The sequence below is a fragment of the Anabrus simplex genome, chromosome 2 (genome assembly GCF_040414725.1).
Source record: "Anabrus simplex isolate iqAnaSimp1 chromosome 2, ASM4041472v1, whole genome shotgun sequence".
Lineage (NCBI taxonomy): Eukaryota > Metazoa > Arthropoda > Insecta > Orthoptera > Tettigoniidae > Anabrus > Anabrus simplex.
In genome coordinates, this window is record NC_090266.1 from 669,413,294 (window position 1) to 669,435,568 (window position 22,275).

At 37.8% G+C, this 22,275-nt stretch overlaps 1 protein-coding gene across 2 annotated transcripts in view; it reads left to right on the forward strand.

Moving 5' to 3' along the window:
• The first annotated feature begins 3,375 nt into the window (after positions 1–3,375).
• anchor (integral membrane protein GPR155 homolog anchor) overlaps positions 3,376–22,275 on the forward strand; it is a 267,223-nt gene continuing 248,323 nt past the window's right edge. The window contains exon 1 of one of the 2 annotated variants that reach the window (XM_067139331.2): positions 3,376–3,764. In XM_067139331.2, coding sequence (XP_066995432.2) covers positions 3,655–3,764 — 110 coding nt within the window. In that variant the 5' untranslated portion in view covers positions 3,376–3,654. The remainder of the gene's footprint in view (positions 3,765–22,275) is intronic. The other variant, XM_067139332.2, reaches the window with a different exon arrangement.

Here is a 22,275-nt window from a genome sequence, read left to right on the forward strand (position 1 = left end):
CAGACCTGAAAATTGGAGTTTGGGATCTCCTTTAAAAATAAAGAAACACGTATTTTTTGTTTTTGGAAAATCCAATTAATGGGGGGGGGAAGGGGGTGAATTTTTAAAATGAGTGTTTCTATATCTCAAAACTTTCATATTTTATAGATGTAAAAAAAAATTTAGAATCTCCTTTAAAAATAAAGAAACGCGTATTTTTTGTTTTCGAAAAATCCCAAGGAGAAGGGTGTAAAAGGGTGAAAAAGGGGTTGAATGCCTTTAATGAGGCTACTTATATTTCAGAACCTGAAGATATTACAGACCTGAAAATTGGTATTTGGGATCTACTTTAAAAATAAAGAAACAGTTATTTTTCGTTTTTTGGAAAAACAAATAATGGGGGGTGAGGTGAAAAGGAGGGTGAATTTTTAAAATGAGTGTGTCTACATCTTGAAACGTTAAAAGTTTACATATGTAAAAATTGGTATTTAGGATCTCCTTTAAAGGTAAAGGAACATGTATTTTTTGTTTTCTGTAAATCCCAATAGCAGGGGTGTAAAAGGGTGAATAATGGGTTGAATGCCTTTAATGAGGATACATATATCTCAGAAACAGAAGATATTACAGAACTGAAAATTTGTATATGGGATCTCCTTTAAAAATAAAGAAACACGTATTTTTGTTTTTGGAAAATCCAATTAATGGCGGTTAAACAGGAGTGACAAATGGGGTGAATTTTTCGAAAGACTATATCTACAGAATATCTGAGAAACGTAAAATGTTACAGACGTAAAAGTGGGTATTTGGAATTTCCTGTAAATGTAAAGACACATAGGTGATTTGTTTTTGGAAACTCCACTTAAGGGGAAATAAAAAGGGGTGAAATTTTAAAATGAGAATTTCTACAGTATATAAAAAAAACGTAACATGTTACAGAAGTGAAAAATGGTATTTTTATCTCTATTAAAAATAGAGAAACGTGTATTTCTAGTTTTCGGTGGATGGGGGGGGGGGGTAAAAGTGACTGAAAATGGTGTTGATTTATTTTAATTAGGCTACTGATATCTCAAAAATGAAGATGTTAAAGACGTGAAATTTGATATTTGGAATCTGCTTTAAAGGTCAAGAAACACTTATTCTCGGAAAATCCAATGAAGTGGGGGGGGGGTGAAATAATTGAAAAATTAATTGACTTAATTGTATGAGAATACATACATCTAATAAAAACTAAAGTTGTTACAGATGTGAAAATTGGTATTTCGATTTCCTTTCATGAGGACACTAAATCAAAAACTGAAGAAGTTACAGTCGTGATAATTGGCATTTAGAAGATCCTTTACTATTAAAGAAACAAGTACTTTTTGCCGGAAAATTCACTAAGGGGGGGGGGGGTGGAGGAGTTTGAAAGGAAGTGAATAAAGTGAATTATTTTTATGGGGATACTTATATCTCAAAACTGAACGTAATATACGTCAACATTGGTGTTTGGAATCTCCTTTAAACATAAAGAAACACGCCTTCTTTTAATTTTTTGGGGGGGTGTAAATAAACTTAGGGTGTAAAAGGAGGTGAGACCAATTGATTTTACTGTTCATAATGTACTTATAAGGAGCCTCTGTTGCTCAGGCGGCAGCGCGCCGGCCTCTCATAACTGGGTTCCGTGGTTCAAATCCCCGTCACTCCATGTGATATTCGTGCTGGACAAAACGGAGGCGTGACAGGTATATCTCCGGATACACCGGTTTTCCCTGTCATCATTCATTCCAGCAACACTGTCCAATATTTTATTTCATTTGTCATTCATCGATTATTGCCCCAGAGGAGTGTTTCGGCAGCCGGCACAGTTCCTATTGTCGCTGCTAGATGGAGCTTTATTCATTCTATTCCTGACCCTGTCGAATGACTGGAAACAGGCTGTAGATTTTCGATGTTCTTATTCTGATCTTAAACCGATCAGTTTTAATCTTTCCTGGGTTCGTTTTCAACAGCCATCTTTTCCTCCGGAGAACGTTCTTAGATTACAGTAGATTCTCCTGGCATATAAATAAAAAAATTAAACAGATTTTAAATAAACGATAGGAATGGGATTGACCGTCAAATTGTTCACCTCTATAATAAGGTCAATAATGCACGAAAGTATGTCATTCGTATCGCCAGAAATCCCGCACACTTGCCTACGAGCGTCAATGGCGCTGGTCACATTGTCAACAATGACAATGGCAGCAGATGCAATTTACCGCCAAGTAACAGTCTTCCATCTTGCTGTTGCTGTGGGGTCCAGAACATCTATAATAATAATAATAATAATAATAATAATAATAATAATAATAATAATAATAATAATAATAATAATAATAATAATAATGTTCTGGACCGTCGTCAAATGTGCGGACCGCGCTGGAAACGGGTCCTGGGCGGTAAAGGCTAAGAATGCAGTCCGGCCGCGGGTTCAGTACCGCCAAGGCACCCAAGACGACACCACGCCCGATCTCCTGAAGGATTTGATCCATATTAAAAATGCTTATAGGAAAAGATGGCAAAGATTTAGGGACCCAACTGACTTGTGGAATACCTGGACCTAGCCCGGGAAGTACGAAGTCGATTGCTGGAAAGAAAGATTGAAAAATGGGAGGAAACTTGCCGTAATCTATTAGAAAACCAGTCAGATCACGAATTTTGGTGGATTCTCGCAGAAAACGAGTCAGATCACGAATTTCGGCGGATTATATATCTAAAACAATAAGCATTCAATTATAAATTTCAGTATAATACCGTAGCGAAGCACGGGTATCTTGCTAGTATTAACTATGCAAGCGTTCGATGTTATGAGAAAAGCAGCTTTATTTAATTTAACACACTATTTTAACCCTGGAGTTGGCCGTGAACATATTATTTCCATCTATCTGAACCATGGTGGGCACTTAGAGTCAATCAACTACATATTATATTTTCTTTATAGTTCTGTTGATACCGGTACACGTTAGTCGTCACAAGCAAACTAACAATGAGAACGCCGGTTCATCCATAAAATTGATTGATCTGACACATATCCGCCGTCTCATTTGTGTCTTCGACTGTACATTCCTCTCCCTCTTTAATAACTGCAGCTCCGTTCTGCCTTGTGAGGGGTTTATTAAATTCCTCGCATTCTCCACCAGGAGCAGAAGTTTCATTAATACGTCAGCCCACTCATTCTCTTCGCGTTAGCCGTCAAGGATAGTCGGTGACGGGATTGTACGATTTTGTGGCATGATTTCCGTCAAAGCATTCGGTGTAAGGGAAAGCTAGTACGAGTTGTTTGCCGTTGGTAGTACATGCCTAGTGTTTTCTTTTATTCTTCCTCTTGTGATTGTCTTTTTTTTTTTATTTTAATCTGCCTGTATTTTAAAGTCATTGCATAGTGCGAGTCGGTGCGAATTGTCAAAACGTTGTTTACAGCTGTGATGGTTTGAATGGATAGTGTCCGTTCCCAGTCGGGATACTTCACGCTCTCAGCCAGCTGTTGAAAATGCCGAGACAAAGTGGTTGTAATTCTGCCCGTCATGAAGTGTATTACCATTCCCTTCTGAGATATGTCTCTATTCTCCTTAAGTTCTCAACTCTCCTTTAGTGCAGTACATTATTTTTTAAAATATAAGTACGGTCAGTTATCAAGCTTAAACCGAAAACTGCAATATGGAAAATATTAACTCGTCATCAATATTTGAAAGCGACCCAGCTGCTGATATTACAACGGATAACCTATATCCAGCATTGTTTCAATGCTTTGCCATCATCATATGTGGGTGAGTTATGAATAGTTTTCTCCCTTGTTAAGGTAGGTAAACACACCTGCTTATCAAGAACAGTTTACAGTCATTGTGTTTAAATTACTTAACAGTATCTGTGTAAATTTGAAGTGGGTGTGCTTGATTCACTTGGGACTTGTACCAACCCTGACAAAAACATATGACAGAGGTGTCATGTTTAGGATGAAAGAAAAGTAAAGTTACTACTGTTGAGAACCTGCAAAAGTGAGATTTGTCACATGACACTCAAGGAGAAAGAAAATATTAGTCAAAGGAATGCATCTAAGATGGTATTTAAAACTTAGCTTCTTGGCAGTTGTTTACAAAATATACAAGTTGATTAATGAACAGTAATGTAATCAGTGATATTTAAGTGTTGTATACTGTTGCTTGTTAGGTCTTCAGCCCGGAGTCTGGTTGGATCCCCAAAAAGCACCGTCAAAGGTTATGAGATAGTAGGGAAACCTCGAATATCCATGGCGACACCATAATGAGGCATGCAAGGCATATTGTATACTATCGGGGGCAATAAAAATGGTGGTAAGATCCTGGTTTTTTAATTACATTGAGGTGGTTTGGAAATTTTAGATGGCATAGAAAGAATCGGTAAAACTCTCGAATGGTCTGTGCCTCTGGTATTCTCTGGGAGCTAGGCTACCCATCTCGACCAGCAATGATATTTAGATGCACACACACACACAACACACTACATTTTTAATAGCCGGGCTCAGTGGCTCAGACGGTTGAGGTGCTGGCCTTCTAATCCTAACGTGGCAGGTTCGATCCTGGCTCAGTCCGGTGGTATTTGAAGGTGCTCAAATACGCCAGCCTCGTATTTGTAGATTTACTGGCATGTAAATGCATTGAAATGACTGGACGAGTTGGCCGTGCGGTTAGGGGCGCGCAGCTGTGAGCTTGCATCCAGGACTAAATTCCGGCACCTCGGCATCCCCGAAAACCGTAAAAGTAGTTAATGGGACATAAAAGCAAATAGCATTATTTTATTATTAAAAGTTTAATACACTTGAACCAAGTCCAGCACCTTTTGCTCTGTTTATCTTGCGGTATGTGCTGTAAGTAGACCAGTTATGGTAAATTAATACATACACATTGAACAAAGTCTATGCCTTTTTTTTTGCTCGGCATATTTACTGAAAGGAGGCCAATAATTTGACATTCCGTTTGAATTTACTGTCAGAGTTTTATTGACTGCATTATCCAGCATCCATCATGACATTGAAATGACTGGACGAGTTGGCCGTGCGGTTAGGGGCGCGCAGCTGTGAGCTTGCATCCAGGAGATAGTGGGTTCGAATCCCAATGTCGGCAGCCCTGAAGATGGTTTTCCATGGTTTACCATTTTCACACCAGGCAAATGCTGGGGCTGTACCTTCATTAAGGCCACGGCTGCTTCCTTCCAACTCCTAGACCTTTCCTATCCCGTTGTCGCCATAAGACCTATCTGTGTCGGTGCGATGTAAAGCCGCTAGAAAAAAAAAATACATTGAAATGGCACACACTGTCTGGGGTTTTACCAAAGTGATATTCAGGTGCCAGGTTCATGATACCAGGTTGTTGAGTAACATTGTTTCACGAGCATATTATATCAATAGCATTCTTCTGATAAAATTTTACCCAGGAAACATTTAGTGAAGTGAGATGATTTTCTTGTTACTCTTGTGGCATAGCCTACTACTTTTAAGTTTTGGGTAGGTAAACTGTGAAATGGACATTTCAGCGCTTCTAAACAAGATATTTTGAGAAGATAAAAATATATTCAGTCTCAATATGAATCAGTTTGTAGCATACACAAGTGGATTTACTAGTTTTCTTCAATTTTTATTGATGCAAATGCTACATACATTATCTTATTTTGAAACATTCTGGTACTTAGATGGTGATTGACTGTTTTCATAAGTTTAGTACAGTATGGTTATTGGCTCTGAATTTTGCCATTGATGCTTTCACAGCCCGTACTTATAGACATGGTGCTGTATAGGCTTTTGGGCTTATGCCGTGTCAAGAAAATAAGGTGAAATTTTTTACGTTTCGCAGAGAACTGTGCTCTGCGTCATCAGAAGAAGAAACCTTTCTCGTGGACAGTCGAGATTTCTTCTGATGATGCAGAGCACAGTTCTTACAGCATAAGCCCAAATGCCTATACAGTATCATGGCTCTAAATTTATTTAACGGGATATGAGTTAAGAGTGCCAATGGCATAGCCGTGTTGAAACACCAGATCCTGTAAGATCTCCAAAGATAAGCAACATTGGGCATGGTCACTACATGGCACACACACTCACTCATTCTCTTTCCCTCCCACCGTGTTGATTAACTGCTAATTGAATTCTAGCATTAATGTACTTTTAATATGTTAATATCATAATATGTACATGCAACATAGCTTTAAAATATTTTCCACATGCTTACCTTGTTATGGGAGTGAAGTCTGTCTACAGGCATTGGACAACATTCATAATCTGCGTGATGACCTTTTTCCCAACCATTCCTTCATGTAATATTCTGCCTCAAAACCACTGAGTGAGTGGTGGTCCAACTAATGATGTAAACAAGCCTGCTTGGTGGCCATGATCATTGAGGTGTCAAGTGAATATTGTCTTACAACATGGTTAACCATTTCGAGTCCCATTGGTCGAAAGAATTTCACCATGAGAATGTTGGCCAGCAGGGTAGTAGGAGAGGTGGTGGTATACAGTGTCTAATCTCTAGATTGCTTGCCAAAAGCCTAGATTCAATTCCAAACCTCTCTGCAGTGTTCATATGAAGCGAGGGCAAATGACGCTGTTGATGGTGATTTGTCCATTGGATGGGGACGTCAAGCCTTGAGCTGACCCCTTGGTATTATTCGACAGGTGTAGGCTTGTGTCCTTCCACTTTCTCCCTACCTCATCATCATCCCTCATCCAGATGCACTGGTCGCCCTTGGTGTAAATTCGTGGATGTATTTGCCATAATACACAAGTGATCTACCAACGGTAACAACAAGAAACTAGAGCAACATATAAAGTTCACGATGGAAACCAAAACAAATCACGCCTTAAATTATCTTGATATAACCGTCACTAGACATTATAACCACTTATTTTACAATATCTACAGAAAACCAACTCAAAACAGCAAATACCATAAAACACGATTCCGCCCACCCGAACGCTCACTATTATAGTATGGTCGATTCACAGAGCTTTCAATAACCCTCTATCTACCAAAAGTTTACACAAAGAAATAAACATGATTCGCACAATAGCCAAATAGAATGGATAGAGTAGAAAATTTATGAATAAAATTATCCACAAAATCAAACACCAACTAAAATCTAAACTAATTGTTTGTTTCTCCAACCCTTGTCCCGTTTCCCTACGGGGTCGGGTATGAGGTAAGATGAATCTGTCATGGCGGGATTTTATGACCGGATGTCCTTCCTGACGTTAACCTCATCAGAGGAGTTAATGAGATGAAATGAATGACGTGATATATGATAGTAGGGAGAGCGTGAAACCCGGTGCCGGCACATAGCCTACTCCTGTCGAATAGCACCAAGGGATCTGCTCAAGGCTTAACGTCTCCATCCGACGGATGAATCACCATCAACAGCGTCATATGCCCTCACTCCATATGAGCACTGTGGAGAGGTTTGGAATTTAATTCAGGCTTTTGGCACGTAATCTAGTGATTAGAAATTGTATACTACCACCTCCCCTGCCCTGCTGGCCAACATTCTGATGGTGAAATTTTTTTCGACCAACGGGACTCGAACCGGCTAACCTCGGTGTCAGACCGTTTAGACTTCAGCGCCTTAACGATCGTGGCCACCAGGCGGGCAAAATCTAAACTAATTACAGAAGATAAACCCATGAAAGAATATGCAACCTTTATATTTAACAACACGAGTATCCATCATGTTACAACCTTGTTTAAAAGACGTAACATGAGAATAGCATTTGAAACCGGCAACAACAATTAGTCTCTCTTCCCCAATACAAAATCTATCAATAAAAGTAATAAATACAATAACTCAAGGATTTATAGATTGGGATGTGTAAACTGTAAGGCAGGCTACTTTGGGAAAACTGGCAGGGGCTTTATCACCTGTTACTCCGAACATATTAATGACATCAAACATAACCGCTTCTCCTCTGTGTGGCAACACTTGCTCGACTCTAAACATAATTTTTCCAACATCGAAAATTACATGAAAATTCTTAAAATGATATCCAAAGTTACCATGTTCAATATTACCGAAGAATACTACATACTTCTGGATCATTACGCCAACCCTCACCATAATCTCAACAAAATAACTGAAAAAAACTAACATTCTTTACGATGCCACCATCCCTTTATTTATAAACCATTATTTGAACAAAATCACTAATCAACAGGTAAAACACGTGCTCAGATCTCCTCAGGACATATCTCCTCCCATACCCTCCACCCCTCCCTTCCCTTATTCCCAAAATCAGCTCTCTAAAAACAAAAAGCAATACAGAGAACACCATCAACAAGACCGCAGGGAACCAGCCCAGTAAGCGAGAAAGTCACATAAATAACATTCATACATTGCTTCACAATATGACAAACATCCTGTAACACGCTCTTTCTTTTTAGACATCCTATACCACTACGCCACCCAGAATACCAACAGTTCACAACTATTTTGACTATGTTGATTAACTAGTACCTAGCGATATTCTCTCCTAATCAAGGCTATTTAAAATGCAATAATCATCGGCAACACAATACTAAAACGACAAATTTAAGTTGCCATTGATGCTTTCACGGCCCGTACTTATAGACATGATACTGTATAGGATTTTGGGCTTATGCCCTGTCAAGAAAATAAGGTGAAATTCTTTACGTTTCGCAGAGAACTGTGCTCTGCGTCATCGGAAGAAAATCTCTACTGTCCACGAGAATGGTTTCTTAAACAATGCGCTTTAGAAATTTAGACGTTAATAATAGACGTGGAAATGGTACGTTCATTCGCCACCAGATGGCTCCCTGGACGCTGCACAGCGCTAACGTTCGAAGCGGAAGCTGACCGAACCACCAGAATCAGTCTAAGATGGTCACATAACATGTGTACGCAACATGTCATTGACAGGTGTATGACATTGACACAAGCCTGGAATGAAACATTTGGTGATGAGGAACATACAAATTTGGAAAACACCGAGACGAAACAACAATAGTGAAGGGACAGGGAAGGTATTACTAAATTGATAGCCAGTGTCCCTGTTGAAATTGTTAGGATTTCTATGTATTTCCACAGCTTCCCGTATAATCCTGGACCTGTAGTGTCTAGTGAGGGTAAGAGCTTGAGCATCTTGGAACATGACATCATGACCGGACGATAGAGCGTGCTCAGCTATTGCCAATTTGTCTGGCTGGTTGAGACGAATATTACGTTCACGTACCTGGTTGCCAGCCATTAAGGATTTACGTAGGTAGTTCCCTTCCCTGTCCCTTCACTATTGTTATTTCGTCTCGGTGTTTTCCAAATTCGTACGTTCCTCATCACCAGATGTTTCGTTCCAGGCTTGTGTCAATGACATACATTATGTACACATGTTATGTGACAGACTGATTCCGGTGGTTCGGTCAGCTTCCGCTTTGAACGCTAGCGCTGGGCCGCGTCCAGGGAGCCATCTGGCGACGAATGAACGTACCATTTTAACTTCTATTATAACGTCTAAATTTCAAAAGCGCATTGTTTAAGAAGCCATTCTCGTGGACAGTAGAGATTTTCTTCTGATGACGCAGAGCACAGTTCTCTGCAAAACGTAAAGAATTTCACCTTATTTTCTTGACACGGCACAAGCCCAGAATCATATACAGTATCATGTCGACAAATTTAAGATTCATGGCTTCTTTGTATTTACCCTTGAATGGTGTAAACAAATCTTAAACCCCATTTTACTTCAACATTAATGAGTAAAATCATCATTTACAAACTCATCACCAATTTTAAACAGATATATTCATCACAGAATCTCATGTAAGTACCGTAATTTCATCGATTCACACATAGAAAAAGGCTAGGAAAACAACAGATAGGGAATCTGCCACCTGGGCGACTGCCCTAAATGCATATCAGTATTGATTGATTGAAAATAGTGACAAAAAACAATAATGTAACCACTATTAATAGAGCATAGACTGTGCATGTGAACTCCAAACAGAACATTGTTTCAAACGAATGAAATTACTGTTTTAATTGATAGTGTCATTTATTATTATTATTATTATTATAACCTAGGACTGAATACGTAATCTTAGGTAGAATAATGTTTTAATTGATTTTCTTGCTATTTTGACTATTAGTGTTATTGATATACTAACAGCTGAAGATGATCCATAACAGGATCAAAACTGGTACACCAAGCTCGATAGCTGCGGTCGCTTAAGTGCGGCCAGTATCCAGTATTCGGGAGATAGTAGGTTCGAAACCCACTGTCGGCAGCCCTGAAAATGGTTTTCCGTGGTTTCCCATTTTCACACCAGGCAAATGCTGGGGCTGTACCGTAATTAAGGCCACGGCCGCTTCCTTCCCACTCCTAGCCCTTTCCTGTCCCATTGTCGCCATAAGACCTATCTGTGTTGGTGCGACGTAAAGTAACTAGCAAAACTGGTACTGTGATTGTAATGTATTGTAAGGTATTGTAATTATATTGTAATAGTATTTATTAGGCAGAGACTTAAAGCGTATAATTGTGAACTGTAATAGTCATCAATACGGACATGAAACTGATAACTTATGAGAATTCCCCATGTAGAGCATGACTGGCAGTAGGCAAGGGGGCTTGCCATTATAATGAAAACATTCCAACTGGATGATGACTGGCAGTAGGCAAGGTGGCCTGCCATTATAATGAAAACTCCCCAACTCGATTGTGGCTGGTAGTAAGTAACAGGACCGAGCTCGATAGCTGCAGTCGCTTAATTGCGGCCAGTATCCAGTATTCAGGAGATGGTGGGTTCGAACCCAACTGTCGACGGTCTGAAGATGGTTTTCCGTGGTTTCCCATTTTCACACCAGGCAAATGCTGGGGCTGTATGTTAATTAAGGCCATGGATGCTTCCTTCCCACTCCTAGCTCCTTCCTATCCCATCACCGCCATAAGACCTACCTGTGTTGGTGCGACATAAAACAACTTGAAAAAAGTAGGTGACAGGGACCTGCTATGACAATGAAAACTCCCCAACTCAGACTTTATATATGAGAAACTACATATAGCGACCTCCCCCTGGTTCTAAAGTAATGCTAGGAGCAATGCAATGTAACAAAATCTTGCTCACAATGTGTATAGTATTTCACCTAGAATTCTGTATACACTGCAGAATTCTGTAGTAGTATTATTATTATTATTACTAGCAAGATACCCGTGCTTCGCTATGGTATTATACTGAAATTTATAATTGAATGCTTATCGTTTTATATATAACCCACCGATATTCGCTAACTGACTCGTTTTCTGAGAGATTACGGCAACGTTCCTCCCATTTTTCAATCTATTCTCCGGCAATCAATTTTGTACTTCCCGGGATAGGTCCAGGTATTCCACCCGGTCAGTTGGGTCCCTAAATCTTTGCCATCTTTTCCTATAAGCATTTTTAATGTGGATCAAATCCTTGAGGAGATCTGGCGTGGTGTCGTCTTGGGTGCCTTGGCGGTACTGAACCTCTACTTTGCGGTAAATTACATCTGCTGCCGTTGTCATTGATGTCAGTATGACCAGCACCATTGTCGCCCGTAGGCAAGTGCGCAGGACTTCTGGCGATACGAATGACATACTTCCGTGCATTATTGACCTTATTACAGAGGTGAACAATTGCACGGTCAATCGTATATCTATCGTTTATTTCAAATATGTTTAAATTTTTGTTTATATGCCAGAAGAATCTACTGTAATCTAAGAAGGTTCTCCAAAGGAAAAGATGGCTCTTGAAAACGAACCCAGGAGAGATTAAAAATGATCGGTTTATGATCAGAATAAGTACATTGAAAATCCACAGCCTGTTTCCAGTCATTCAACCGGGTCAGGAATGGAATGAATAAGCCCTGCCGAAGCCTGTCGCACTCCACTGGGGCAATGATTAAATGAATGACAAATGAAATGAAATGATATTGGAGAGTGTTGTTGGAATGAATGATGACGGGGAAAACGGGAGTACCCGGAGAAAAACCTGTCCCGCCTCCGCTTTATCCAGCACAAATCTCACATGGAGTGACCGGAATTTGAACCACGAAACCCAGCGGTGAGAAGCTAGCGCGCTGCCGCCTGAGCCACGGAGGCTCCTTGTAAGTACATTAGGAACAGTAAAATCAATTGGTCTCACCTCCGTTTTCACCCCACCGCGGTTAAGTTGATTTACCTCCCCCCCCCCACAAAAAAGAAAAAAAAGAAAACGTGTTCCTTTATGTTTAAAGGAGATTCCAAATACCAATGTTCACGTGTGTTACCTTCAGTTTTGAGATATACGTATTCCCATAAAAATAATTCACTTACTTTCACACTCCCCGCCTCCCTTAAGTGAATTTTCCGGCAAAAAATACTTGTTTCTTTAATAGTAAAGGATCTTCTAAATACCGATTATCTTCAGTTTTTGAGATATGTGTCCTCACGAGACGAATTCAACTCCTTTTCACACTCGCCCCCCAAAATTATTCTCCGCCCCCCCCCCCAAACGCGTCGTTTTATTTTTAAAGAAGATCTAAATACCAATTTTCACGTCTGTAAAAACTTTAGTTTTTATTAGATGTAAGTAGGCTATCCTCTTACAATTAATTCAATACATTTTTCAATTCCCCCCCCCCCCAACCTTCATTGGATTTTCCGAGAATACTTGTTTCTTTACTTTAACAGGAGATTCCAAATACCAATTTTTACGTCTGCAACATTTTACGTTTCTGAGATATACTGTAGATATAGTCTTTCTATAAATTCACCCCAGTTTTTCCCTCCTGTTTAACCCCCATTAATTAGATTTTCCAAAAACAAAAAAATAAAATGTTTCTGTATTTTTTATAGGGAATTCCATATACTAACTGTCTGGTCTGTAATATCTTCAGTTTCTGAGATATAAGTATCCTCATTAAAGACATTCAACCCCTTATTCACACTTCTCACCCCTCCTATTGGGATTTTCCGAAAGAAAAAAAAACGCGTTCTTTTATTTTTAAAGGAGATTCTACATGTAAATATCAATTTTTACATCTGCAAACTTTTGAAGTTTTGAGGTATGGATATACCCATTTTTAAAATACACCCCCCCCCCTTCACCCCCCCTTCACCCCCCCCCCTCTCCGCTATTTGGATTTTCTAAAAAAAATACATGGTTATTTATAAAGGAGATCCCAAATACCGATTTTCAGGTCTGTAACATCTTCAGTTTCTGAGAAATAAGGATCCTTATTAAAAGCATTAAACTATTTTTCACCCCTTTTCACTCTCCTATTGGGATTTTCAGAAAACAAAAAAAACGTGTTTTTTTATTTTAAAAGTAGATTCTAAATACCAATTTTTACATCTGTAAACTTTGAAAGTTTTGAGATATAGATACACTCATTTTAAAAATTCACCCCCTTTTACACCCCCCATTATTTGGATTTTCCAAAAACGACAAAATACCTCTATCTTTATTTTTAATGTGGATCCCAAATACCAATTTTTAGGTCTGTAATATCTTCAGGTTCTGAAATATAAGTAGCCTCATTAAAGGCATTCAACCCATTTTCACCCTTTTCCAACCTTCCTATTGGGATTTTCCGAAAAAAAAATTACGTGTTTCCTTATTTTTAAAGGAGATTCTAAATACTAATTTTTACATCTATAAACTTTAAAAGTTTTGAGATATAGATACACTCATTTTCAAAATTCACCCCCTTTTCACATCCCCCATTAATTGGATTTTCTTAAAACAAAAGAATACGTGTTTCTTAATTTTTAATGGAGATCCCAAACACCAATTTTTAGGTCTGTAATATTTTCAGTTTCTGAGATATAAGTATCGTCATTAAAGGTATTCAACCCATTTTTCACCCCTTTTTACCCCTCCTATTGGGATTTTCCAAAAACAAAAAAATACGTGTTTCTTTATTTTTAAAAGAGATCAAGTGTACCAATTTTCAGGTCTGTAATATCTTCAGTTTCTGAGATATAAGTACCGGTATCCTGATTAAAGGCATTCAACCCCTTTTTCAACGTTTTTCATCGCTCCTATTGGTATTTTCTGCAAACAAAAAAAATTCGTGTTTCCTTATTTTTAAAGAAGATCCTAAATACCAATTTTTACATCTGTAAACTTTTAATGTTTTGAGATATAGATACACTCTTTTCAAAATTTCAACCCCCTTTTCACCCCCTTAGCGACGGAATATCCAAAAATCCTCTCTTAGCGAGCACCTACATCTTAATATGAATGTATCCACAAAATTTCATTTCTTTATGTTCAGTAGTTTTGGCTCGGCGATGATGAATCAGTCAGTTAGTCAGGACAAGTTATTTTATATATATATATATAGATTAGCGTATGATGTGTACATGACAATCAAAATATACAAACATATTACAAAATATACAAGTTGTTGACAGCATCAGGACTTCATTTTTATATTTTATTGTCCAAATTTTTTATCCATGTAATCACTTCCGGTGTTACTGCAAAGAATTCCTCCACAGAACCAGGAAATGCACGTAGGGGGCACTCTAAAACTATGTGCCTGATAGACTGCACTTGAGCACCACAGTCAAAGCAGCGAGAATCTACCCATCCCCATAGATGTAAGGCTGCGCCAGTCCTACCAACACAACATCGGATCCTGTTCAGGGTTGACCAAAGAGCACGGGGCGAACTGAAGCCAGCCATTTTCGTGCTGGGGTCGGAGATATCACATAAGCCATGGGGAGACAACATCCTCCGAGGATCGAGAACATGACAGGTCCAAAGCTGTCTTCCACGCTGGTTTTTTTAAATTTCAGCCTAGTTGTAGTGTGCTGCTTTATATCTTGACTAGCATTTACCCGCGGCTACGCTCGCGTGGATATCGTAATTTGATCAAAGTAATCGTTCCTCGGCATTGTACTAAGACATTATCTGAAAATTCCTTAAGTATCAAAACTCTCCCAGAAATTGAGTTTCATTTACTCCAGAAATTCTTTTGGGGCTAAGACGACTATGCAACATGTAAGAAACAATCTTCTCTCAAGTCAAAAAGATAAATGCATGTTTCTTTATTTTTAAAGGAGATTCTAAATACCTGATTCCCACATCGTAACATTGAGATATACATTAAGTAGGCTATCCCCATAAAAAGAATTCAACCCCTTGATCAGTCCTTCCCCCACCCCACCCCCATCTAAGGGTATTTTCTGAAAACAAAAATACATGTTTCTTTATTTTTAAAGGAGATTTCAAATGCCAATTTTCACGCCTGTAACATCTTCAGTTTTTAATATATAAGTATCCTCATAAAAATAATTCAACTACTTTTCACATCTTTTCACCCCCCGTTAAGTGCCTTCTCCGAAAACAAAAAGGTACGTGTTCCTGTATTTTTAAAGGACTTTGCAAATACCAAGTTTCTTGTCTCTAACATGTTAAGTTTTTGACATATAATGTAATAATGGCATATGGCATTTAGTGCCGGGTGTGTCAGAGGACATGTTCGGCTCGCCAAGTGCAGGTCTTTTGATTTGACGCCCGTAAGCGACCAGCGCATTATGATGAGGATGAAATGATGATGAAGACGACAAATACACCCAGTCCCCGTGCCAGAGGAATTAACCAGGGATGGTTAAAATTCCCGACCCTGCCGGAAATCGAAACTGGGACCCCTGTGACCAAAGACCAGCAAGCTAACCATTTAGCCACTGTGCATATAATGTAGATATACCGGTACTCATTTTAAAAACTTTCCCACTTTTCCAATTTCTTTCAGCCCATTAACTGGATTTTCTGAAAACAATAAAATAAGTGTTTCATTATTTTAAAAGGAGATTCCAAATGCCAGTTTTCATGTCTGTACGTCTGTAACACTTCCAATTTTTGAGATAAATGTACTGTATACTCATAAAAAAATTCAACTTCTCTTTCTTCACTTCTTTCCACCCCTCTCCCGCCTTAAGTGCACTTTCCAAATGCAAAAAATACGTGTTCATTTGTTTTGAAAGGAAATGCAAAATACCAACTTTCACGTTTGCAACAGCTTCAGTTTTTAAGATAATGTATCCTCATAAGCACATTTCAACTCCTTATTTACTTGTTTTCAACCCCACACCCCTTACGTCGATTTTCCGAAAAAAAAAATGCGTGTTTCTTTATTTTTAAAGAAGATTCCAAATACTAATTTTCACGTCTGTAACATCTTTAGTTTCTGAGATATAAGTATTCTCATACAAAGAATTCAACTAATTTTTCAATTCATTCATCACTCTTAAGTGGATTTTCCAAAGAAAAAAGAACACGTGTTTCTTTACTTTGCAAGAAGATTCTAAATACAAATGTTCATGCCTCTAACATTTTCAGTTTTTGAGATATAAGTATCCTCATAAAAAAGATTTCAAATCCTCTTTCACCCCTGCCCGTTAAGTTGATTCCCCCTTCCAAAAATGTGTGTTTCTTTGTTTTTAAAGGAGATTCCGAATAAAACTTTTCAAGTGTGTAACACCTTAATTTTTTGAGATATAAGTATTCTCATACAAAGAATTCCACTAATTTTTCAATTAATACAGCCCCCTTAAGTGGATTTTCCATGACAAAATATTACGCGTTTCTTTACTTTGAAAGAACATTCCAAATACAAATTTTCATGTCTGTAACATCTTCAGTTTTTGAGATATAAGTATCCTCATGAAAAAAAAAATCAACTTTTTTTTCACTCCAACCCCACCCATTAAGTTGGTTTCGCCCACCCAAAAAATGCATGTTTCTTCATTTTTAAAGAAGATACAAATACCATATTCCACGTCTGTAACCTTCAGTTTTGAGATATAAATTTCTCCAGAAAAAGAAATCAATATTTTTACTTCCTATCACACTCCCCACTCAAGTCAATTTTCCAAAAACAAACAGTACCCATTTCTTTAAAAGAGCTTCCAAATACCAATTATCACGACTGTAACATCTTCAGTTTTTGAGATATATGTATCCTCGTAATTCATCTCCGTTTTCATCCCTCCTACCAAGTTAATATGCCCCCCCCCCCCCAAATGCTTGTTTCTTTATTTTTAAAGGAGATTCCAAATATCAGTTTTCATGTTTGTAACATCTTTAGATTTGTTGGTATATATATATATATATATATACACACATTCATACAAATAATTCAACTAATTTTTCAAATCTTTCACCCCCTCCCCCGTTAAGTGTTTTTCCGAAAACAAAATAATACGCGTTTCCTTATTTAAAGGATATTCCAAATACCAATTTTCACGTCTGCAACATGTTAAGTTTTTGAGATATACTGTAGATATGCTAATTTTAAAAATTCACCCCCTTTTTCGTTCCCCTTAAGTAGAGTTTCCAAGAACAAATCGCCTAGTGTTATTTACTTTTACAGGAGATTTCAAATACCAATTTTCAAATCTGTGATATATTACGTGTCTGAGATAATTTGCAGACATAGTCTTTTTTAAAAAAATCACCCCGTTTGTCACTCCTGTTCACCCCCTATTCATCAGATTATCCAAAAACACAAAAATACGTGTTTCTTTATTTTCAAAGGGGATTCCAAATACCAATTTTCATGTCTGTAACATTTTCAGTTTTTGAGATATAAGTCTCCTCATAAAAGGTGTTCAACCCCTTTTCCCCCATTTTTCACATCCCTTAATGAGATTTTCCGAAAACAAAAAATACGTGTTTATTCTTAAAGGAGATTGCAAATACCAATTTTTACATCTGTAAACCTTTAAGTTTTTGAGATATAGATATCCTCATTTTAAAAATTCACCCCCGTTTTCATCCCCTTAGCGCCGGAATATCGAAAAATCCTCTCTTAGCGAGCACCTATATGTTAATATGAATGCATCCCCAAAATTTCATTTCTTTATGTCCAGTAGTTTTGGCTCGGCGGTGATGAATCAGTCGTCAGTCAGTCAGTCAGTCAGGAAAGTTATTTTATGTATATAGGTGTATAGGAAGGGCCTCATTCTTCACTATTCTGCAGCATAAGCTGGTAAGTGCTAGTTGTCTTCTTTTATGAGGGGGAGAGATATTATAAAGGACAGGTAACCATTGCACTGGAGTTGAGTACAGCGTACCGGATACAATACGCATAGCCTGGCGAAGTTGTATATCAATTAGGTTGCAGTGAGAGCTATTTAACCATATTCTGGCACAGTACTCAGCTGCAGAATACACCATGGCCAAGGCAGTAATTCGCAAGTATTGGCGTCAGCTCCCCATGAAGTTCCAGCTAAATTGCTCAGCAGTTTGGCAGCTGTTTTTTCTATGTGACTTTGATATGTCAGTGATCTGTCTAATGTTACAGCTGGGTATTTTGGTGTACTATTGTATATCAAAAGTTGATAAGTATCCTCTAAGTTGTTGAGATGGAATTCGGCTACTTCTGTCTTCGAAGGACTTGGTTGAAGTCTCCACTTCGTGAAGTATTCATCCATCACCCGTAGATCTTCAGAAGCACGGGTACATGAGCTGGTATATAAATTTTAATTATAGATTGTCATGTCTTTCATTCTTCTGTCTTGGAAGCCTTTGTGAATTAATTAAGCACCTCCACAATCCTTCATTTGCAAGTAGCTCTGTCGCCACACTTAGTTCCACACCTCCTATCATTAAAACCTGCGACTAACCATCATCGCCTTGGTCTCCCTCTACTTTGCTTATCCTCATGGCTTAGTCCATTATTCTCATAGGTAACTTATCCTCCTCCATTTGTCTCGCATGGCCCCAACACCAAATCCGGTTTATGTACATAGCCTTTATCTCCTCATTTTGTGTACCCTCTTGTCATTGTTCCCATCTGTTTGTACTAGCAATTATTGGAATGCTTTGAGAAAAATTCTACCATTAAAATATTATTATTGTTGTTATTATTATTATTATTATTATTATTATTATTATTATTATTATTATTCTATTAAGAATAACAAGAAAAGTCAAAGGGACATGCTTCGTTTCCTGTTTAGAGATGTCTTCGGCCGTAGAAATGTGGAACAAAGCCAAAGAACGAAGATGAACATACGTTTTAAAATTAGGTACAAAAACAATGTTAATGTGTTCTTTCCCTGTAAACTTTTCTCTATATGTACACGATTCTCGCTTAAGTATTTGGTAATAGATTAGTCATAAGGGCAAAAAGTCAAATGTGCCAATATGTAGCACTATTAAATCTAAGGCAGCGATTCTCAAACTGTCGAACGCATACCCTGCGCACGTTTTCCGGGTGGTGCAGCAACAATTCTTATTGAGAATTAGACAAAATGACAAAAGAACCAAATGTTGTGATCAGTTTTCGAGATATACAATATGAAATTTCTTATTTGATTATCTGAGGAGCATATTAATATCTGATGTATTTTTACTACACTACTATGGGTTTACCATCAGCCTTGCTGCATTAGGGGATTCTGCATTTCTTTAAGCTTAAAATAATGTTTTTTAATAATAATGTTATTGATTTTACGTCCCACTAACTAGAATAGAATACTCCCGTTCCCTAGTTCTGGATCGCCTGGAACTGATATTCTGATACTGAATGCTTTTCTTATTACATTTAAATTTATCTACTAACTTACTACCACCTTTAAAAATTACACTTACACCTAATTCTATTTCCACCTAATCTCCAAATTGTAGTTTTTAAAAAAATTCTCCTAGACATTAACAGTGTTTTATTGTCTAGGACACCATGTACCTGCTGTTATTATTAATTGGCACGAGCATTTGATTTTGTTATGAGTCCGAACAGATGTCTCCTTAGTTTACAATAGTCATTGCCGGGCTGAGTGGCTCAGACGGTTGAGGCGCTGGCCTTCTGACCCCAACTTGGCTCAGTCCGGTGGTATTTGAAGGTGCTCAAATATGCCAGCCTCGTGTCGGTAGATTTACTGGCACGTAAAAGAACTCCTGCGAGACTAAATTCCGGCACCTCGGCGTCTCTGAAAACCGTAAAAGTAGTTAGTGGGACGTAATGCAAATAACGTTATTATTATTATTATTATTATTATTATTATTATTATTATTATTATTATTATTATTATTATTATTACAATAGTCATTGTGAATTCTCGACCTGCAGCTACGAAATTCCAGCCGCTGAGGAAGAAACATTTCATCTACCGCAAGCTAAGCAAATTCACATGCATTTAACAATTAACAGTGACAACAACAATACAACCATGATAATATACGTTGACTTTGTTCTTGGTTTCTTTTCATACTTTTAGTTAGTTCTATTCTTTTTCATTTCTTTTTGCCACATACTTCTTGAAATACCAAAAACTTTGCTATTCGTCCTGATGTGATCCATTCTTTGTTTAACAATTTAGCAATTGTATAGAATTCTTTCTCTTTCTATTTTTGATTTATATTCACCATCCAAATATTTCATTGTAAGTGCATCAGTTCCCCTTCCTACTTTCAATAGATGAGCCTCTTCCATTATTTCTTCACAGAATAAACGATGATTTTCCGTATTTTTCTCTCTCAGCCCCTTATTTTTATATATTTCCATAAGCCACCACACCACACCTCTTAGTTCTCTATTTGGGAGCCTTTCTTTCCTTTTTGACATATCTTGGATAATTTCACAAAATTCTGATAATGTTCTTTTAGTCTCACATTCTGTCATAATCATCTGCTTCTCAGTTTCCTTAACTCTGATCGTTACTTTCTTGATGAAGCTCTTCTCTTTACTGTGCATCTCTTTATCCCAGTACTGTCCTATTCCTGATATGTCTGTCATGGTTTTCACTTTCGTCAGCCAACAATCATCTAGATTGTTGGTATGCCAGGTTCAATATTTCCCTACCATCTCCCCGTCTCAATCTTAACCAATATTTTACTACTTTCCTAGTTATATCTGCTTGGATGCTGATATCTTTGCATAGCCTTCTATCTCCACAATTTGCTGTACATTCTGGTAGACCCATTATTATTTTATAGAATTTATTACTTATTAGGCCTACTTCGATACCCCATATTTCTGCTCCATACAGTGGTCTTGATATCACAAGTGCATTTAAAATATTTTTGTGTAGCTTGTATTAAGTATTTGGCATCTTCCTCTCTAAAGACCTTGTGCTTGATAAAGTGGCCAATCCTTTCATTTTTTTTCTATTTGTTTTATGTCGCACCGACACAGATAGGTCTTTGGTGACAGTGGGATAGGAAAGGCCTAGGAAGTGGAAGGAAACTGCCGTGGCCTTAATTAAGGTACAGCCCCGGCATTTGCCTGGTGTGAAAATGGGAAACCACGGAAAACCCTCTTCAGGGCTGCCGACAGTGGGGCTCGAACCCACTATCTCCCGATTACTGGATACTGGCCGCACTTAAGCGGCTGCAGCTATCGAGCTCGGTACCTTTCATTTTAGCCCATCTTATTTGTTCCTTCCACATCCCATTCAATGTTGTTATAATCAGATATTCTAATTTATTGACAACTCCTAATTCTACACCTTCTAACCACCAGCGCCTTTAGTTTTTCTTTAATTTATTCCCTCTTTTACAAACCATTACTTTTGTTTTCTTGTTATTTATTTTCAAATTCCATGTTCTGCAATATTCAGCAGTTTTTTTAAGACTGTTTTGCATACCAACTGTTGTTAGTGAGAGCAGAAGGATGTAATCTGAAAAAACTAGGCCAGGAATTTCTTTGTTGTTTAAGCAGAGGCTTGTCCTATCCTCCTTCAGTTGGCAGTCCATTATATCATTAATAAAAAGTATAAACAATATTGGTGATAATTTACATCCCTGCTTAAGTCCAATATTCAAATGTATCCTTCCTACCATTAACTTTTCCTTTACTTTAATCAAGCATATCACTTCTGGATGTGGTTCTTCTGTGGCTTTAATAATTTTGACATCCCCATCCCTATCCTAGCCAGCTTCGCAACGACAGCCTGCCTGCTTACCGAATCAAAAGCTTTTTGAAGGTCTGTTGCTGCAATCTACCTCCTTTCCTCTTTAAATATTTATCTATTATTGTTTTAATTATAACTGTGGTTCTCATTCCTTTCCTAAATCCTTATTGGTACACTGAGAGTGTAGATTAATCTTCTGCCCATTTCATAATTATTTTTTTGCCAAAATCCCGGTGTAGATTTTGCTGAGTGTATCCAACAAGGTAATACCCCTGTAGTTACAGTATTTCTGTTTGATCTTTCTCCCTTTCTTTCGTATATCGGACATATTATTCTTTCTTACCAAAAACTTGGAATTTTTCTGCCTTAAAAGATTTTGTTAAATATTTTAGTTGTTATTTCTAGCATCTGGCTGTTATTCCCTAGCTCTTTCCAGAATT